The sequence below is a fragment of the Tachypleus tridentatus genome, chromosome 13 (assembly GCF_004210375.1).
Source record: "Tachypleus tridentatus isolate NWPU-2018 chromosome 13, ASM421037v1, whole genome shotgun sequence".
NCBI classification, from domain to species: domain Eukaryota; kingdom Metazoa; phylum Arthropoda; class Merostomata; order Xiphosura; family Limulidae; genus Tachypleus; species Tachypleus tridentatus.
The window spans coordinates 115,909,596-115,929,556 of record NC_134837.1 but is presented as its reverse complement, the minus strand read 5'-3'; the positions used below and the strand labels follow the sequence as shown (position 1 = coordinate 115,929,556).

The window sequence follows — 19,961 nt, the reverse complement described above, 5'->3', positions numbered from 1 at the left end:
AATAACTTCCTGAAACATACTGAATCATTATTAGTTGATTAAATCATATATGATAGCTCCAACTGCAAATGCCTAGGAATAGTTAGAGGACAAATGAATCTACCTCAATTTTAGTAGGATTTTGGTAAATATTGGTTTAATAAAGGTTTGTCATGTTTTTGGTTTTTCCAAATTTATTTTCTCCATGTCTGTATTTCATAAAGTTGGCTTGTTCAAGGAAAGGAAACAAGAGAAAAAAAAATATATATATAGACACACACACACATATATATATAACAACAATGACTTTTACTCAGTTTACCATCCACACTTACAGAAAATAAGATAAAAAAAAACAAACATTCATGGAGATAGAGCTACAAACAATTGCTCACAGTTGTAAAAAAAATAAATAAATAAATAAATTAAAAAAAAATTAAAGAAATGACAAATACCTTAGTAAATGTGGTAGAGCCTGATGCCATTAATATCTGTCGAACTCTGTTATGAAACCTCTGCATAGATTCTTCATCAACACGCAGGAAACACTGAGCTGTTCTTTCCTTGGTCACCTGATGAAACCAAAACCTTATTCCAACTCCAAAACATTACCTTTATATAGATAAGATATTTTCAACTAACAAGCTCTTACCTGTAAAATTATCAATACAGATTCTAAATTTCATTAGTTATAATACAAAAATTAAAGTAGTACCTTAAAGGAATATTTCAACTTATTTCATAAAACTTCTTAATTTTTCAATATACTGTTTGTGTTTACTTAAATTACAATATAAATATAAAATGACAGTGATTGCTTTCACAAGACAACTTCTATTGAACATGAACATAATTTCAAATTAATCTAAAAACTGTGATTTGTATAACATATAATGAACAACAATTGATCAATGAAACTATTTAAGCTTAGGAAACAACCATCCTATAATACTTTAACACAATTTATTTGATTTATGCATATGGTTTGTATATACTTCATTCTGCAGATTCCAAACTCCATCTTTATGAGTGAATTCCTCGTGTGTCATACGGATTTTAGGTAAAATTCTACATTCAAATCCACTCATGTTGAATAGAAGATTTGGGTTATCTTTGCTATATACCGATACAAAACTGTTCTCCCACTGTATTGTGGTAACTGATCGTGGTAGCCGATTCTTTATATCCCAGAACACAGCACGTCCACTATAGGGTTAGAAAAATATTAGTTAAGCACATTTTTCAAGGTGTTTCCACTGCACAAAGTATCTTATGAGTACATATTACTGTATATTATACAATTATACATAATCACTATTTCAAATAAGAAAACATCATACTGTAATATACATGCATCTTATTTTAATACTAAAAGTTTAATACACAAAATTGAAAATGGTTTCATTTTGAGTTTCTAACTCTTAATTCTTGAATGAAAAAAAGAGTATCACAGTGAAAAACCCAAATTTATGTATTAACTGAAACAGATAATAAAAAATGAAAGTTGTTTATTATTTTAGAAAATAGAAAATATAAATAAGTAGTTCAGTTTCATTTTATACATATCACTGCTATATTTAAAAAAAAATTATTCAAAATACTTTTCTTTTTGTAGAAAACTAGTTCATAAATATTTCTTAATCAAAGTTTATCAATACTCTTTTTTTTGGTTTTTTTTTAATGATGATAGATGGATATTTGCTGAAAACTTACAGGTTTACATCATGTTTCATCAACCTCATTCTAGCATCTCTTGGCCAACATTTTTTGTTATTGTAGCCTACAATATTCTCATTGTTTGGATCTGGATGTTCTGTCAGATACCTTTGAATCAAGTCTCGAGCTTCTTCTGCTGAGAATCTATAAAAACAGAATATTTAGTGAAAAATTATGTTTAAACCTTAAAATTAAAAATCTATTGTAATAAGCAATGTTTTTAAGAAACTTGTTTGAATACATTTTGTGACTGATAAGAAGCATCTTAAAATCTATAAGTATGTTAATTTTAAACTGAAACCCATATGTAAGCTAATAAGCAACTTAATTTTAACAGTTTAGATAAACATTTATTTATTAGTTATTAAACAGTATTCCACATTCAATAAATACATGGTTTTAACCTGCTTTCATTTCCCACTAAATATAATAACTTTGTTAATTCACTTTTAATTATGTTTCAAGTTACCTTTTCCACATCGTGGGATACAAAGCACTTCACATTTTATACACAATTTTATTAAACTATTATTTTATGAATGTATGTCCATACATTTGGAATTAAGCTGTAATTTATTATTCACATATTAATATTATGCAGTATTTAATTTTTAATTTAAAAGTAAATTTTAGAAAAATTGCTTAATATCATGTTTGCATGTGTCATATGATACAGTCTTCTGCTTTTTGCACAATTTTATTATGAGCATCATAAAAGGTGAAGTACAGAAAATTTTTAACAAATCAAACTCAAATCACCAATACTGACAAGCTAGAATATAAAATACAAATCTCCTATATTTGCTGCAATTCATATTCAGCAAGCCCAGCACAGTAGCTCCTCCTACCTTTTCCTCTGTTGAAAATACTTGTTAAACTACACCCAGCCTATATGCACAAAAGTATCCATGAGATAAGTGTATTATAATTTTTGATAATGCAAGTAAATCTTTATGATTATGAAAGTTATTAGTAAGCATTACGAGACTTTCATACACGAAATATCAGATTTTTAAATTAAGTATTAAGATTTGTTAGCAAATGTTTTTCAGAATGTTGATTATCCAATGTGCAAAATAATTTTGGCTTTAAAATTAAAATTAATTTATCTGAAATTTGTTAAGTTTCATTTGTATAATCTCTGTATCCTTCAAGATAATCAACCTTTTTTTTTGATAAACTTTATATAATTAATCTGTCATTTTATCCACATTTATGGTATTTGGCACTGGCTGATTTGACCAATTTCATAACCATTATAAAGAATTAGGAAATACATTTTGAATTACCTTTTTTTGTTCTATAACAACTCCAATTTCTAACAGGAAGCAACAAATGTTTATTCTAAATAGCTTAAATTTCATAAAATCATGTGTCTATATTCATTAATATAAATATGAATCATGTCTGACTGCAAATACCCAGACACAAGAAAATCAAACAGCATACATGCATATCATATTACTGTATCTAACAGCACATAATGCAAAGCTGCTGGTGTGTATACCTAATGAAATTTTTTATAATTTTTTTCTTTCCTTACTTTACCTAGTATGTTTATTTTTATGATCTTAATTACTTTTATAACAATAAATAAACAAATAACCTTGGAATAAAATATCAAATACTTTATTCATTAAAACTATTTTTTTTATCTCTTATTTCCTCTAGTGTAACATTATGCTTAATTCTCCAGGTTATAAAACAAAAATAAATATTGCAGTGTGCAAAATAAAATGTATATTATTATTACAGTATTATTAGTACTGGTCACAAAGTTTTCAAGAGTCTATACTTCTCACATTTTCATACTTATTTTCTACAGTAATTTTAGTGTTAGAAGCTGACTTAGAAACTAGATGAAACAAAATGAATATTACCATCGGCCCTCATTTAGTAAGAATCACAAAGTTAGAAAATGTAAACCACCTAAAAGTTTCTTCTAGTCTTTTAGCACCTATTTCTAATGTTTATTTTACTGTTAGTAGCTGAAGTAGAACCATACCAACTGATAATAAAACAACAAATCACTGCTCCTTACTTTGACACCATCAATATCAAACAAGCTCACACAGCACAATTCACAGAACTTTTGTTGCTTTGAAAATACTGTGGGGTAGCATTTATCAGTATAACTGCCCAAAGTATTATAAAATATTTATATTATGACCTTGTAGAAAGTTTCTAAACTGATGTATCCTATGGAAACTATTTGAAACCAGGCTTTGAGAATACACTGGGGTAGAATTTGATGACTTCTTTACAGTACAGTGGTTGCAACAAGAATTGTTTAAAGTACTTTATAAAAGTGAATGAAAATATTTATGATGTTATCTGTACAATGTTGTATCCAATCAAACAGACTTAAATAGTTGGGATTTTCTTGCAATACTGGCGTGAAAATGCATATGAACATCTTATTTCCTAATTTACCATACATACACAGTAACCAATAAATGCATAGTTTCTACTATTTTGTAAAGTACAGTGAAGTTTCAGTTATTTTTCTTAAAACATACAACAGTAAATGAAAAATATCTGAAAAACAATAACCACCACTACTTAAGATATTTTGAAGTTCTTTTTGCACTTGTGAGTCTTACTTGCTGACCCACATACTAAGCCTTGTCCAAATTTACATCAATGTAGGAACAATTTGTTGTAAGCTTATTCTGTGCATTTATTTTCTGAATACCAAAAACATTATAAATGACTATACTAATACCACAAAAATCTATTGTAATGTAATTGTATTATGTTTTAGTATAAAAAACTCTAATTTTTGTTTGTAAAATAGCACTGATCATAGCACTTCAAACTCTCAAATAATAATAGCTTTTCTTTCATAAATAACTTAAAAAGACTGACAGAATTACCTAGAGGAAATGTAGTTTTCATCTGATTATAAATGTAGAGGTATAAAAAAGCAGGTGAAGATAAACATGTCTTCACAAATTATGAAGTCAATATGGTGGATTTAATAAATATTATGATGTATCAGAGCAAATAGAATATATTTTTATTTTTTACTCTAGCTTGCAAATATCAGACACTGTACTATGGGCGTCATAAAATATACTCTGACCAAACCAAAAAGATGACATACCAGCATATTTTGATATTTACTTTTAACTCAAGACATTAACTAATGTAAAATACTAAAGTTTGGTACCAAGTTTATTGACATATATTCATAAAATGATAGCTCATTAAAATTTTGAATGTAAGCCTAGAAATGTGATGGCATGTCCTAGCTACCCATAACAACAGGGTAAACTACATGCTTATAATCAATCAGAAGTGCTCATTTTGATCTACATGACCTACATTCAATATCTTTCAGACCAAAATATACCTCAAACAGGAAGCATGACAAATTACAGTGGATTTTTGTGTTGTCATTAAAGTAATTTATACTTTTTTGTTATTCCAAAATACATAAATAAAATCTTTAAAAATATTGTTTTCTTATATCTTCCACCTGTAAAATTCTAATGGACTTAGCAATTATGAAACTTGGGTATAAAACTATGTAACACTGTAAAAAGTAGAAATATATTTTTTTTCTATACATATTGTACAGGGTGTTCAGAAAGTCACTGTGCAGGTTTGTCTGTTAATAAATATATAAGTGCATAATGACTTTCCAAACACCCTGTACTTACTCTTTATGTTTTAAGAAAAATAACTGAAATTTAAGAATGTATTTGTAAAATAGTCATAACATGCTTATATAAGTAATTAAAGGTGTAGTGATACAATGATATAATAGTATTAATACATTGTCTGATATGATAAGATTTATGTATCTTCACAAAATGTAGCAAGTTGTTAGTAAACAAGTCTTTTGTACAAAAAAAAATCAGGATTTTTAACAAAAATTTTTGTTAAAAATTAATAATTCAATAAAAGTAGAGGAATATTGAGTACTAGATGTCTGTTTATTCTGTCAAAAAATCACGTGCAAAGCAACAAATTAACAATAACAAAATACATATATTATCTTTTATTTTATTTCTCATCCAAGGTGCCCTTCAGTTGATCAAATCTATAAATTTAAAAAAGCACTGTAATGTATAAAGCACTTAAATAAGACAAAGCTAATAAATAATAAATTACAGACATGACTGTCAAATGTTATAACAATCCTTTGGTGAAACTTCTGTATCTAGTTGCATGTTGTATTGACTACTTTGATGAGATATGCACCCCTATCTATAATGTAACTGCAAAATCACTATTTTTATACCATTAGATACGGCAATGTGAGATGTACATTTATAACTTGCATGGCAGGATTATTAGCTAGACAGTTTGAATGTTAATAAAAACAGATAATTTAATAAATATAAGTCTTATACTGTTATGACGTTTGAGTTATTCAGAAAAAACAATTATGGTTTACAATTATAATTTACAATCATTCTAGGAAGAAAAAATATGATTTAGATTTTTTAATTTCTTATGGTGATTATGAGACTGATCAATTTAACCAATTTCATATAGAGGTAGGTCAGAGAAAATAAAGTTTTACTGAAAAAGGTTTACTATTTAACTAAGAGGTTGTAGAAATTACACAAATTAAGCCTAACAATTTTCAAATGAACAAAAGCATTTTTAAACTTAAAATCAAAATTACTTAGAATGTTGGATAGTCAACATTCTAAAAGCAAAACTTTATAAGAAAATCTCTGATTAAAATACTTAATTAAAACATCTTATATCTGTGTACAAAACCCTTGTAATGTTTACCAATAACCTGTAAAATTTTGTAACAATGAGCAAATATTATACAAAGTTATAGTATGCCTAATCTCATGGTTATTTCAATGATTTAGTAGGAGCAATTCACCTGGCCCCATAGTCAAAGAGTTAATGTATATCAATACTAAGCCTAATAAAATAACTGGCAAGATACTGATATAATAGTAGATTAATAACAAAACCTGGAAACTTATGCAATGCAAAAAAGACATTTATCATCATTAACTGTACCTGAAAAATAAATGCAGCCTTTCAATGTAACGTGAATAAAGCCTAATAGGATGAGAAGATTCAGTTGCCACATCCTGGTAAGTTAAAAAGTCATTGGGCATTTGAGGAGGTCCAGCCATTTCACTTGCTCTCTGCAAGCCTAAGACTAAAAGATCTAGCACTAATCCATAATATTGGACAATGAAGGAGGCAAATTGTAGCCCTCGAATGATACCATAGGAATTGGTATGGTTCATATCCTAAATATACAAGCCAAACACTTTTGTTAATGCAACAAGTTTTGGTAGAACTACAAACATGTGTGAAAAGAAACACAAAATACTATAGTGAAACAAATTTTTAATACTTATACACAAATATACATTGTTAAAAGCTCTTTAATAAAAGAAAATAATAAAAATGTGAAGCAATTCTAAACAACTAGATTAGGGTTTAACACTATACACAAACAAGCACACAGAAATTAGGGAGCTTATGTCAAAAGTAAATTGCAATCCAACTATGTTTTTAGGTGTTATTTCAGTAGACCTGTGCTTCCTTGTGGTGATGTTGAAAAACTTGAAAATTACACACTCTCTTAGAGATGGTCCATTTCTTGTATCCAAATACAACAATCAAATGATTTTGATATACTAACCAAGAAAATGTTCATAATGATCTGTACTTTCCTCCTGTAATATTTGACAAGATTCTCTGATGAATGAAAATCTCAACAAATCAAGGGTTTTTGAAAACCCCACCATCCAGAAATGTTAAAATTTATAAAGTGAGCAATTTAAGGTTTCTGAACAATATTAAATCAAACATTCTACAATATAAAATTTAATTTTCTTTCATTGAATATGTTTGAAAATTCAATATTTTCTGTCCACTAGCAAACCAACAGGCCTGTAAGCTCACATTTATAGAGCCACTATATTCCAAATTTAATGCTTAAACTATTATTTTACATTTTTCCAGTTTAATAATCATAGTCATTACAACTAAAATACAATTTCTTCAACCAAGGTACAAGCAGTAATTAGTGGCTCTACTTATTTATGTGCTGTAATGTAAATCAATGTCAAATTTGGGGTCTGCTTTCAGGATATCCTCAAAGTTTTTGTAAAATATTCACATTACCCAGATTTTACCTATATGCAAATTATAAGACTGAGACAATTCATTTGGCACCACTAAGATGTTAGCAAGTTCAGCAGTGTAGGAAAAGGGGTTTTAAGGAAATCCCCAAGATCTCCAAGAGGTGGGATGAAAATTTCACCTTTGTACAAAATTCAAGACTGGAACAATTCATTTGATATCACTTAGAAGTCAGTCCCGTCAGCAGTTTTGGAAGAGTTATGCAACACACAGACACTGAACTGTAAATTATTACCCACTGCTGTGTCAGATGATTTGAGCTCCCAAGTGAAATGCCTTATAATAAACACAGAATACACAAATAAAATTCTAAATGTTTGAACCAGTATCTCACCTTGTAGTTAATGACCACATTGTTCTTAGCTGTCATGTAGTCAGCAATATTGTGGTCTACAATTAGACGTAGAAGCCTGTTAAGTAGTGTTAAATCAATCTTTTCATACATTTTTTCAAACTTGGACTCCAACATCACATTACACTCCCCTTCTGAAGTGTCCCATACATCCTGCAAGTTATTTATACCTAGAAGTATACATTTTTTTTTTAAATTATCAATAAATCTCTAAAGATACTGCACAGAGAAATAAAGCTGAAACAAGTCTTTCCTTCACTAAAAAAAAGTGCAAATGAACAATGAAAGCCAAACCTAATAAAAGTTAATAAACAACATTTGCTTTCAAATAAAAAATCTGTTTAACCTTTACAAGGATAAATCCCAAAAGAATATAGTTTGCATTAATTGTTAAGGTTTGAACATTTATGGACAGTCATTTAGATATACTCTTTTTAATAAAATATATTTTGATTGTTGTAGGGACTGTTGGGTATGAAAAGTTTTACATCATATTTTCAAGTTTATTCCATTTTCCTACAGCATTTTAACCCAACAAAGAGCTATTTTTGAAGTCTCATACACAATACTTGAAGACAGTATACAGTACTGTACTCTTAAAAAGGAGAATTCTATACAGCCAACAATGAGGCTAATGTCAAAAGTGCAATGACATGAGCCCCCTAAAAATAAAAATAGCTAGCTTAATGGTTCACCAGTTTTAACTTATCAATAATGTTAATTTCAGTATAATACTTAATATTAATAATAATTTGGAAATTCAAAAAATTTTAGAATACTCTAATAGTCTGCACATATCTATCCCTAATAATGAATTGACAAACTAGAGGAAAGGTAGCTTAGTCAACAGCACAAACTGCCAGCTCTTGTCTGATTGAACAATAAGATTTGTCAATCATTCTTATAATTCCATCTATGGCCCCTTAGCACAAAGTACATTTTTGCAGCAACAATTCAAAACCGATAAATCATTGGACTTACAGTTCAAGCATACTAACCATTAGATTATGTCCAGACCAAAATTAATTAGCAGCTTGATTCAAACCATTTTTGTATCAATAAAGAATGACCATAAATTAGCAATGGTTAACTTCTTAGTAATCATGTTATCTGATATTTTTTTCCAAACCTAATTAAATTACTAAGAAAATATGTATTGTTTGCAAATACTCTAAATTTCTGTGATTTTAAAATAGCCAAAATACAGCCAATTAAAATTTTCTAAACAAACTTGGCAATACAATACATTACAACTGGGAAAAAAACAAAAAAGACGAACATATTTTTAACATGTTACCTTGACACCATTTGTATACCAAAAGTGGTGGTGGTTCAGAATCAGCAGGTTTGATCCATGGTGGAAAAAGTCTTCGTTTGTCAGCCTCATACCAGAGATATTGGTCCAAGTAAGCATCTGTGATTTTCTCTAGAGGTTCCACATCATACACAGGAATCAAGTGACTGTATAGGTCCATGAACTCTATTCCCACCTAAATATAGTAAATTATACTAATTACATTCAGATTAATACACATGTTCATTAAGTTTATCCCACCTATACAAAGTAGGAATTCCTGTGTTATACAGATTAAGACAGTAGTTCTACAATACTCATTTTACAAATTCTATCCTAACCTAGGTATAGCATATAAACATCTTTTGTAAACATCAAGTGAAAATACAACCACTTGAACTATACCACACTTCATACAAATTTCTAGCCAAGTGACTACACATTTACAACAGCTATCTCAGCCTTAACATAAATGTTTTAAGAAAAAGAACTTGTTTGTAAATAGTAATAACATACACACACACACACACACACACATGTAACATATTATAACAAAACTTTAACTATTTTACAAAATACTGATCTACCAGAATAGGCCAGCTTTATACTATCAGCTATAGGTAAAACAAGTGCACATACAATACCTTACTGCAACTTCTGTACTGTTAGTTAGAAATGGCTGAAAGGTCAATAATGTTATACATCTATTAGCTATTTGGACTAAACATTTGTGGTTTCTTGTTATAATATGTCATTATTCTACAACAATAAAATTGTAATTTATACCTATTTCCTTATTCTTTATGGTGGATGTGAGGCCAGTCAAATCAACCACACCCATACAAGAGATACAAAAAGAGTGAAAATAACAGATAAGAACATTTTTTCTGAAAAAAAGTGTTTGATAATTATCTGAAGGTTATTAAGATTTTGTATGTAAACTTCAAATTTTTCTTATGCACAAAAGCATTTTTCATCTTAAAAATTAAATCACTTTACTTAATAGTCAACATTCAAAAGGAAAAAATACATGAGCAAATCATTACTTAAAAAATCTTAAACAAAAAAAACATTTAGTATAAGATAGCCTTTAATGTTTCTTGATAATCTGCAAAATTTTGTCAAAATATGCAGCATATTAAAAGTTATAGTACAAAAACCACAAAATGGTTACAAAGTCAGTCCCTGGGATTTAGCCTGCAGTGAGAATGAATAAACTTAGCTGAGATCTACAGGAAATGAAATGCAAATAAAAGCATAATCTAAAGCTAGCTTCAAGACTTCTATACCTCTTTAAAAGCTCTCTGAGTAAGCAAGTGACGCTTGATACGTGACAGGGCTTCATGAGGATTGTCATAAGCCTGCTCAATAAGTCCTAACTCTTCCCTCTGGGACTGATTCAGCCGACTCTTCACGCTAGAAAAAGATAGTTCAAGCTATAAAGTTTGTATTTGCATAACCTGAAAAACTTAACAAAACTGACAGTGAAATTAGGGGAATAACATTTTCAGAGATTGTGAAGTTTCAAAGAAAGTTAAAAATTTGTGTAACTACTAATTCCCAAGCTAAAATATATCTAAATCTTACTCATTATGGTAACAGGAAAAATACTTCTTAATTTTGTAGTATATTTTTATACATGTATATACTGCTACCAAAGTTATTTCATGAAGTATTTTCCTGTTACACACACACACACACACACACACACACACACACATTTATACACAACATATAAATAATGTAACATGATGAAAAACATGAACTGTAAATAGACAACTGAAACTGGCTACCAAAGTTATTTCATGAAGTATTTTCCTGTTACACACACACACATTTATACACAACATATAAATAATGTAACATGATGAAAAACATGAACTGTAAATAGACAACTGAAACTGGCACTATAAAACAATACTGAACTTAAAACAAAACAAAAGCAACATTATAATATGACTAAAGTTCAAAATAATTCTTCCATCACCATTCCTTGTTGTCATCCTTGAGTCACAATGGATAATGCCCGTGATCACAGCATCCAAATGCATTGGGAATAATCCATCTATCAGGATCCCTACACTGATATAAAACTCAAAAACAACTAAGGAGAATCACATTTGAGTGCTGAGTGCTTGAAAGGAAGTAAGAGTTGAGACATTTTTTTTTATGTATACATAAAAAAAAAAAAATAGCAAAGGTTATTAACTAAACAGCACTTGCCTATATGCTTCTTTAAGTCTTTCCAAAGCAAGGATCAGTAGCTTTGTGTCATGTTTATAGGAAAGCGGTGGGAAAGGAATAGGTGAAAACCGCCTACTCTCTAGCCAGTGTACAGTAGTAGTATAGATAGCTACTGCTTCCTCAGCACTAATGTAAGGACCATCCTGGAAAAATAATATGGCACAGTTTGTATAAGAAATGTTTACACAACAAAACTGAATTTTTCTTTAATTTATATTAAAACAGTAAGTGTTTTAAAATGTTTTACATATTATTAGAAATAAAATATCAATTTTACAGGTAATAAATAAAAATTAATATCAAAGGCATTTAATCTATCAAACTAAGGAATCAAACATATAACCAGTTTTATTATATATAACACTTATTATAAATGTTCAAATTTTCACTGTTGGGTTTTTTCTAAAATTAATCAATCTATATATACACACACACACACACACACACACACACACACACACACAAATGAAAAATTATTTCTTTACCTTCAAGTAATTGTGTTGTCTTTCTTGTTCAGCCTTCAAGTACAGTCGTGTTAGGCGCCCCAAATTTTTCTTGCATACTGTTTTGTCAACAGTGGCCCCACGTCGAATTCTTTCTCGGTTATAATGAGCAGTATTAGTCCACCAATCTGCTTTCATTTTCACATACCTCAGAATCATGTTTTCAATTGGTATAGGCAGACCAGGTACCTAAGCATTTAATTTTCATTAAGTTTACAGTAATGATTTTCTCAAATCTCCTAAGAAAACCTTATAAACATCTAGAATGAAACATTAGCAACAATGTTTACTTATATTTTAAATACTTAGCCTGGTATTTTATCCTTGCAATAAATATCAAGTGTATTAAAGTTTCACATTCTAGTAATTTCTTTTTCATTAATTCTATAATTCAAAGGTAAACTACATCAAAACTTCCAATGCTACTTGCTGTTCTAGTATGATGATCAGCCAAAATATTTAACATAATCACAGTAAATGATCACCTTCCATGGAATGTTAGCTTTCCAACACCTCCAGGCTTCACTCAGGTGCTGAAGGATGGTTCTGGCTTTGTTTTGTTTGATTCCTTCTGGCATCATGTCAAGAATGTCATGCATCACCTATAATTCAAAATGTTGTGAATTTATATGAGGGCAATGTCATTTTCTCATTTGAGAAACATGCAATTGTTTGAAATAGTGAAAATACGAAATTAGCTATAACCAAAGTTTCATTTCTACACTACTATTTACACCATAAAAAATACAATAATGTTCTCATGTCAGTTTTGCATATAATATACTACCTCACTGAACCTGTACCCATACATTTCTACTCAGCAATTACTTAACCCTATGATTCTCGCTAACTCTTCAAACTCCTTTCTGCACATCACATTTTACTAAATTAAATTTAAAATTTAACCACTTTAAACATATATTAATGAAATCACTATTATGAACTAAATTAGAACTTAAGATTTTATATTATCTAAGTTTCATTCTTTTATTTTAAAAAGAAATATTTAAAACAGCAATTAAAACTGCAGATTTTGCTATTGTGATTCATTCACTGTTAAAATTCTAAAGTTTAAGAACTCTCAGTCAAAAAACAATCTAATTTTGCCTGTCGGCACAAGATAGTCAAAGTATGTTTTTAGCTGTCTTACATTAATGGAGGAAAACTTCCAAGAATTTCTCTCCATGTGAAACAACATTCTAATATTTCTAAGTTTAAGATCAGCCACACCCACCTGCAAAGTCAAAGCTGTGTTGCAAGTTCATAACCAATAAAGGAACATATTTTGCATTATTCAGTTACAGCCTAAAGAAACCTCTACCTGTATATGGATCTGTTGTATGAAATAGAAAAGACAGTCTGCTGTTCTCATGAAGTGTATATAGTGCTAAGCACGTGTTTCTCACATTATATGTATTAGTTTGCTAAACAATTAGATTGTATTTTTAGGTTTTACATTTATATTTTAATTAGTTATAAATTATTTGTGTTTATAAATGCATATTTGAAAATTTTGTGATTATATACATTTAACTTGATGTAATTTGACTTATGGAAATGTCTAAGCTAGATGGTGCAATTTGTGTGTGCAAGTGTTAGTGAAAAACGTGTGGACAACCTTTGCTCTATAATAAGTACACAACACCACAAAGTCAGGTTGGCATACCTGCATCAATAATAAATGACAAAGTGGAAAAGAAAATTAAAAATAAACTATACATTTTTAGAAAGAATGTAAAATTATGCACATGAGAAAAACAAGATTGAAAAGCATGGTATGAAAATTTAAAAGGAATGTGCCTATTTCTATTTCTTAAATTTCATTGAACTGCTTATTACATTATTGACTAATAATATCAATGAGAAAATGGAAGATAAAATAAATATTTACTTTTAAAATATTTGATATTCATTTAAGAGGTTCTACAGATTATGAAAATGAAATGTGAAAACAAAATAATAAATAGTACTTTCATACCTAAAATTAAAATCATGTGAATGTGAACTATTCGGAGCCTGAGTGCAAATAACTACATTAAATAATGAATGTTCTGTTATAAACAGCAGAAAAAATTCAAAACTAAATATCTTATTTTTCTAATACTAAATAATCTTAGGACTGTTGAAGATAAAGACTATTTCAACTAGTTTTATTTTTATAAAGATCTTTTGTGAAAGTTACAAATGTAAGTAGGTCAAAATCACAAGGTTAAGGTGTAATATTAACATGAAAATGTTTCACGCAATAAACAACAATTTCACAACGAGTTATGCAAGCTTATAAAATTATTAAAATGAAGTGCTAAGCAAACACAAAATGAAAAAAATCACTAAATTGTAATAACTGGCACAACACATAAAAATTGTTTGTTTCAGAATATTTCTACAAAATTAAAAGAGGTGGAAACATTTGTAAAAAACTAAGCATAGGCTATCAGTGCTAGCTAACCCTAATATTGAGCTGGTAAACTAACTGAAGGCAACTTACAACCCAATAGCAACCACTGCCAGTTCTTAAGCTATTGTAAATGAATAATGATATTTGCCTATCACTCTAATAATGTGCTCATAACAAAGTATGAAGTGTAATTTTGTGACAACTACAAGCTGTGAACACTCAAATTGACAGTACGACTTACTAACTGCTAAACTACGTATGGCTTAGAACTGAAGTGGTATTCACAAACTGATAAACCAAAATTAATAAAAACAAACAAAAATGAAACCATGTTAAAACCTAGTCCACAAAAAACATTCCAGTTTATTACCTAAACTGTATGAAACTTCATTCAATTCTATCATAACTTAGTGTCTCCAGAAAAGATACAAGTTTAGCACTTACAGATGCCCGAAGTTCTAAGTCAAAGTGACTTTCCACTCTCTGTTTAGTAACAGTTTTTGCAACTCCTTTTGAATGTCTTCCTTCAAACTGTCGGGATAGCAGATTACCAAGCCAACGTTCTAGCAAAGGGGTTATACCTCTCATGAAAAACAGCCAGACACGCCACCCTGGTGCCCAAAATCCACAACCAGGACCTTTGCCTACTGGACCCTAAAAAATAAACAAGGGAATATTAATGTGTAGGTATTTAATTAAGCTTAATTTTTATTTTATATAATTTCAGTATGAAACTGATACTGATTAATAATTTATTCACTTTTTCCTTACTACCACAGTTAATATTGAATAGTGAATTGTAGTTACAACATTTTTTATAATAGCACTAAACTATTTGGTGGGTTATAGCTTTCATTTTCTGCACCGCTCATCATTGTGCTAATTTTCTTTACATCAGTTAATTTAGTACTTAAACCTTTATGAATTAAAACAGTATCACAGACATAACACATTTTTCATTCTCATACATATATTACATAACCCTGTTGCATTAACACTCCTACGAAAAGACGTTTCTAGTCCTGATTTCTCCAAGCCCGTTCCCCTGGCTGTGGTTTCGCTAGATAGTAGATAGGGACAGTGGGAATCTCGTTAATCCATTCATTAATGGATTAAATGGCAATTTCATTTAAATACAAAATTATTAGCCTAATATTAATGACCTTTCAAGTTGCTCTGGGGCCTATTAGGCCCCACTTTTCGTAGGAGTGTTAAACTGTGTATCCATTGTGGAAAGTTTACAAATATAAAATATTTTACTTGGTATTTGTATCATTTCAGGAGATTATTTTCCTAAAATCTGAATGTAATGTTGTTTTTAAAAAATATCAAAGATACTTCTTCCCACATCATACTATGCTTTTATCCCTTTCTGTCAAATAGGTCAGAGTTTACATGCCACAAACGTTTAGGGAGCTACATTCAAATAAATTAGTTGAAATAAATTTATCAATATATTTGAATATACCAGGCATCAAAGCAGAGTTAAGAAATCCAATATTAAAATTATACAAATGTTTTTATTCTTAATTTTATAAGGATATATTTGTAAAGATCCTTTATCATCCCTTATATTAAAATGAGACATTTCATTATGTTTTCCATCTTCTCTAATGTATCATATCTCTAAGTACAAAATTTAATCCAAGTTACTTATCATAAAATAGATTTTACTAAGGTAAAGTGTAATTTTTATTTTTCTCAATCTTATTTGCTTACAGAACCATAACATTGAAAATAAAAACCCCATTGTTTTTCTACACAAGTATACAACTAAGCTCATTTTACTTATCCTAATAGTATTTAATAGTGTTACCCAGTTTTTCTTAAATAGAAGAGTCTAATATTGCACAAAGTTTCATCACACTAAATGATTCAGCATTTAATTTACAGTAACCTACTGTATAATGTTTTATATGTTAATACATTCATGGTGTTAAAAAGGAATCAAAAATAAGCTAAAGATGATTTAAGAAGGTCAAAACATTGTTCTGTACTTTATTTTAATTAAAGTGCTAATACCCATACCACCCATCTTGAGAATACAAGAATAAACTTACTGTGTTAAACCTGTAGTAGATCAAATGCTTCAGATCTTTACACATTCTGATTTGCCTCATTAGTTTATACTTGTATCGGTACATGCCAGTCAACTGACCAACATGAGCAAAGATGTACTGCAGGCCATCAGAAAGTTGAAAAGCATCTACATTGTTTAACCGGTATTGGACATGGCTGTCTACAACCAACTTGGTCAGTCTCAGGATTTCACGACACAAATGAAAAGCATTTCCAAACCTGGACTTCTTCCTTTCCTATCATTACAACCAAAGTACAAATAATTAAAAAAAAGAATCTTCAATACAAACTCAAGGCATTCTATGAACACCACAGTCCTTAAAACTAGAAAATTATCATAAATTTTCTTTTTTTTCCAAGATCCAAGTATACTAATAATAGTAAATTATAAAAAACAATCTCATTAAAGATGACCACTGATGAACAAATATTCATCCATTTAATAGATAAATTACTTTTAGTCCATATTTAACTTATGAGAGCTAACCTTTGTGGTCAGTGTTTTCACAGGCTTCAAATTGAAATTGTAGTCCAGGTGAAGATAGTTAAGATTCTTACGATGAATCAATAAATTCAGCATATTATAACCTTGACGACACACTTGCAACCCTGCCTCAACCCAGTCAATCGTAGTAGTTTGGAAAAACTTAGTGGACTTGAAGGAACGGAACAGATACCTGATCAATACAACAGTAACAGTTTCTGAAAAATATCCTTATTAAAATAAGAGTACTTTTTCCTTTTACTAAATATTTCTATTTGTTATTCTTCATTCAAATAAATCATGAAATATGCACACATTTTTTTACAGTAAAATATCCTGTAATTCTTAAAGAATCATTTCAATGTACAAAGTAATCAAATTTTCAGTTGTTTCAAAGAAATACATTTACCATTTCTTTAATTTCAATACTCTTTACATTGAAGTTCTAACACAAATGGATTAAAATTACCAAAATAAAAATCTTAAAACCAAGCACTACAGATGTGGTTTATTTTTGATAAAATGCTTAATGTTCCCGAAGTGTCAAATAAATATACACTATAAGAAACTTTTTAATCAACTGAAATATTTAGAATAAAGGTTCAAACAGTCATAATAAAATCTCAAAAAGTAAAATCTGTCAATTAAAGAAATACTAAAACAGTTTAAATCATCACAATTTTTTATTATTATTGAACTTATAAAAAATCTCTAGCTTATAACATATGCTTACTTACGATTCTGTGTTAATAAAACAAAAATTACATTCAACTTATTAGACAATTCTATTAAAATATATCATACCTCTTTTTCTGAGGCTTTGGAGGTCTGTGTTTTAAGGCATTAAGCACAAAATACTTAAGAAGTTTCTGGTAAGAAACACGTACTTTAACAGGCATTGCTGGAGGGCAGTGTTCTCTATACCTATACATAAATAAATCACAAATTTCTTATAATAATTCTTATAAAAATATACAAGGCAAACTGTACACAAGTAACTTCATCTACAACAACAATGTACACATACAGAGCCATTTACAGAAACTGTGCACACCAGAGATCTACAAGACAGTGTTATCACATGAAGTCATATACAGGTAGCAACATAAAGTACTATAATCTACAAGTACTGTACATGTGCAGTAGTCTACAGCATGGTTTTTCAAACTATGCTCTGCAGTGCCCATGGGCTATGCCATAGCTATCTGGGGCTCTGTGAGGAAATTTTAGAATATTTTTTCCTGAAACTATATAATTGAATCAGAATACACTGTACAAAAAAGTAAAATATATCTTTAATATAAAATGTTTATTGTGCATTGGGCCTTTTACTATTTTATTCTGCCTAACGGCAGATGATTTTATGTAGCTTAGGGAAAGTTCTCGCAGTGAAAGTGTTAATACAATCTCAATTAACTTCAACAGTGACACCACTGGTTGCAAGGAGATATGGCACCATCTCAAAATTGCATGTGTCATTTGAGATGCAAGATAGCCTAGTAACTTTTGTATGAAACATTGGTCAACCTTGGGTGGTGATGCTGTCATTTAAAAGCCAGATCTGGATTAATGGCTAAATCTTGAATGAAAAGAAAAAAATGACATCATAGCTGAAACTTGTTTAAATTTGAAATATTGTGATGCAATTAGATGAAGTATCAATTGTTTCAATTCCAAAGCATATTTATATGAAGTATAATTACATTTATGACAATTATAAATGGTAATTATTAGGACAAGTTAGATTCATTGTAGTTTAATTAGACAAACTTGGTACCAATGAGCTGTATAACGTCATGTTTCATTTCGTTTGAGATTTAAACAAACATCAGATCTGGCTTAACATTTTGCTATTTGGCTTAAAATTCTCTGTTAAAAAAAAAAAAAGTAAAAATAATAGGTTACCCTTTTCCTTTAGAAAAATATATTATTCTAGCAACCTAGCCTTTTTTTCACAAATCTTTATTTCTGACTTCATCATGGCAACAAAGATCTTACTTTGGTCAGCATGTCATTGTACAATTATAAAACTCAAATGCTTGAACAATTTTTCATTAAGAAGCTATTTTGTGTATGTGAAAACACTTCTGAAGTGCCAAAGATATAAGAATACATTTTTAGACAAATTAATAATTAGTTGTCACCCTTATAATGGATAAGTGGCTGAATATCAGTAATAAATCTGATACGAGTAAAAATCTTCCTAGGTCTAGGCCTAATACAAATTCATTGTCATGTGCAAGAACTTCAATGCAGGATGATGCAAGAAGTACTGAAACAAAAAAGAAAAGAAAGTATGATGAAAGTTTTATTGAATATAGTTGTACATGAACAGGTAATGAAGATGGACCTAGTGGGTTGTGTGTTAAATGTACAACAGTGTTGAGTAACGGTAACTTGCATCTAGTAAAGTTAAAACAACATCTAGAAACCAAACACTCCCAATTAAAAAATCCAACTTCCAAGTATTTCAAAAGAAAGTGTTTGCAATTAAATGCAAGGAAAGCTACATTTCGTTTGTTTGTCCATCAGGACAACAAAGGTGCTCTTGTTACTTCATATCGTGTTAGTTACCGTATTGCAAAAGCAGGTGAAGTTCACACAATTGCAGAAGATTTGATAAAACCATGCGCAATTGATGAGAAATTTCTTGAAAACATTAACTCTGTATCCCTTTCCAACAACTCGGTTTCTTGAAGAATCAAGGATATGTCAGCAAATTACTTAACGGAGTTAATAAGGTTAGTAAAAGAGAGTCCAACTTTTTCACTTCAGAT

General features: G+C 29.4%; 1 protein-coding gene across 1 annotated transcript in view; it reads right to left on the bottom strand.

The window, feature by feature from the left end:
• Nucleotides 1-19,961, bottom strand: part of Prp8 (pre-mRNA processing factor 8) — a 76,006-nt gene that overhangs the window by 31,804 nt on the left and 24,241 nt on the right. The window contains exons 10-23 of the mRNA XM_076484641.1: nt 17,989-18,108; nt 17,188-17,377; nt 16,682-16,936; nt 15,066-15,275; nt 12,709-12,825; nt 12,206-12,412; nt 11,700-11,863; nt 10,766-10,892; nt 9,480-9,672; nt 8,165-8,352; nt 6,691-6,929; nt 1,693-1,839; nt 975-1,185; nt 435-551 (exon numbers count right to left, since the gene is read on the bottom strand). Of these exons, the coding sequence (XP_076340756.1) occupies nt 435-551; nt 975-1,185; nt 1,693-1,839; nt 6,691-6,929; nt 8,165-8,352; nt 9,480-9,672; nt 10,766-10,892; nt 11,700-11,863; nt 12,206-12,412; nt 12,709-12,825; nt 15,066-15,275; nt 16,682-16,936; nt 17,188-17,377; nt 17,989-18,108 (2,485 nt within the window). The remainder of the gene's footprint in view (nt 1-434; nt 552-974; nt 1,186-1,692; nt 1,840-6,690; nt 6,930-8,164; nt 8,353-9,479; nt 9,673-10,765; nt 10,893-11,699; nt 11,864-12,205; nt 12,413-12,708; nt 12,826-15,065; nt 15,276-16,681; nt 16,937-17,187; nt 17,378-17,988; nt 18,109-19,961) is intronic.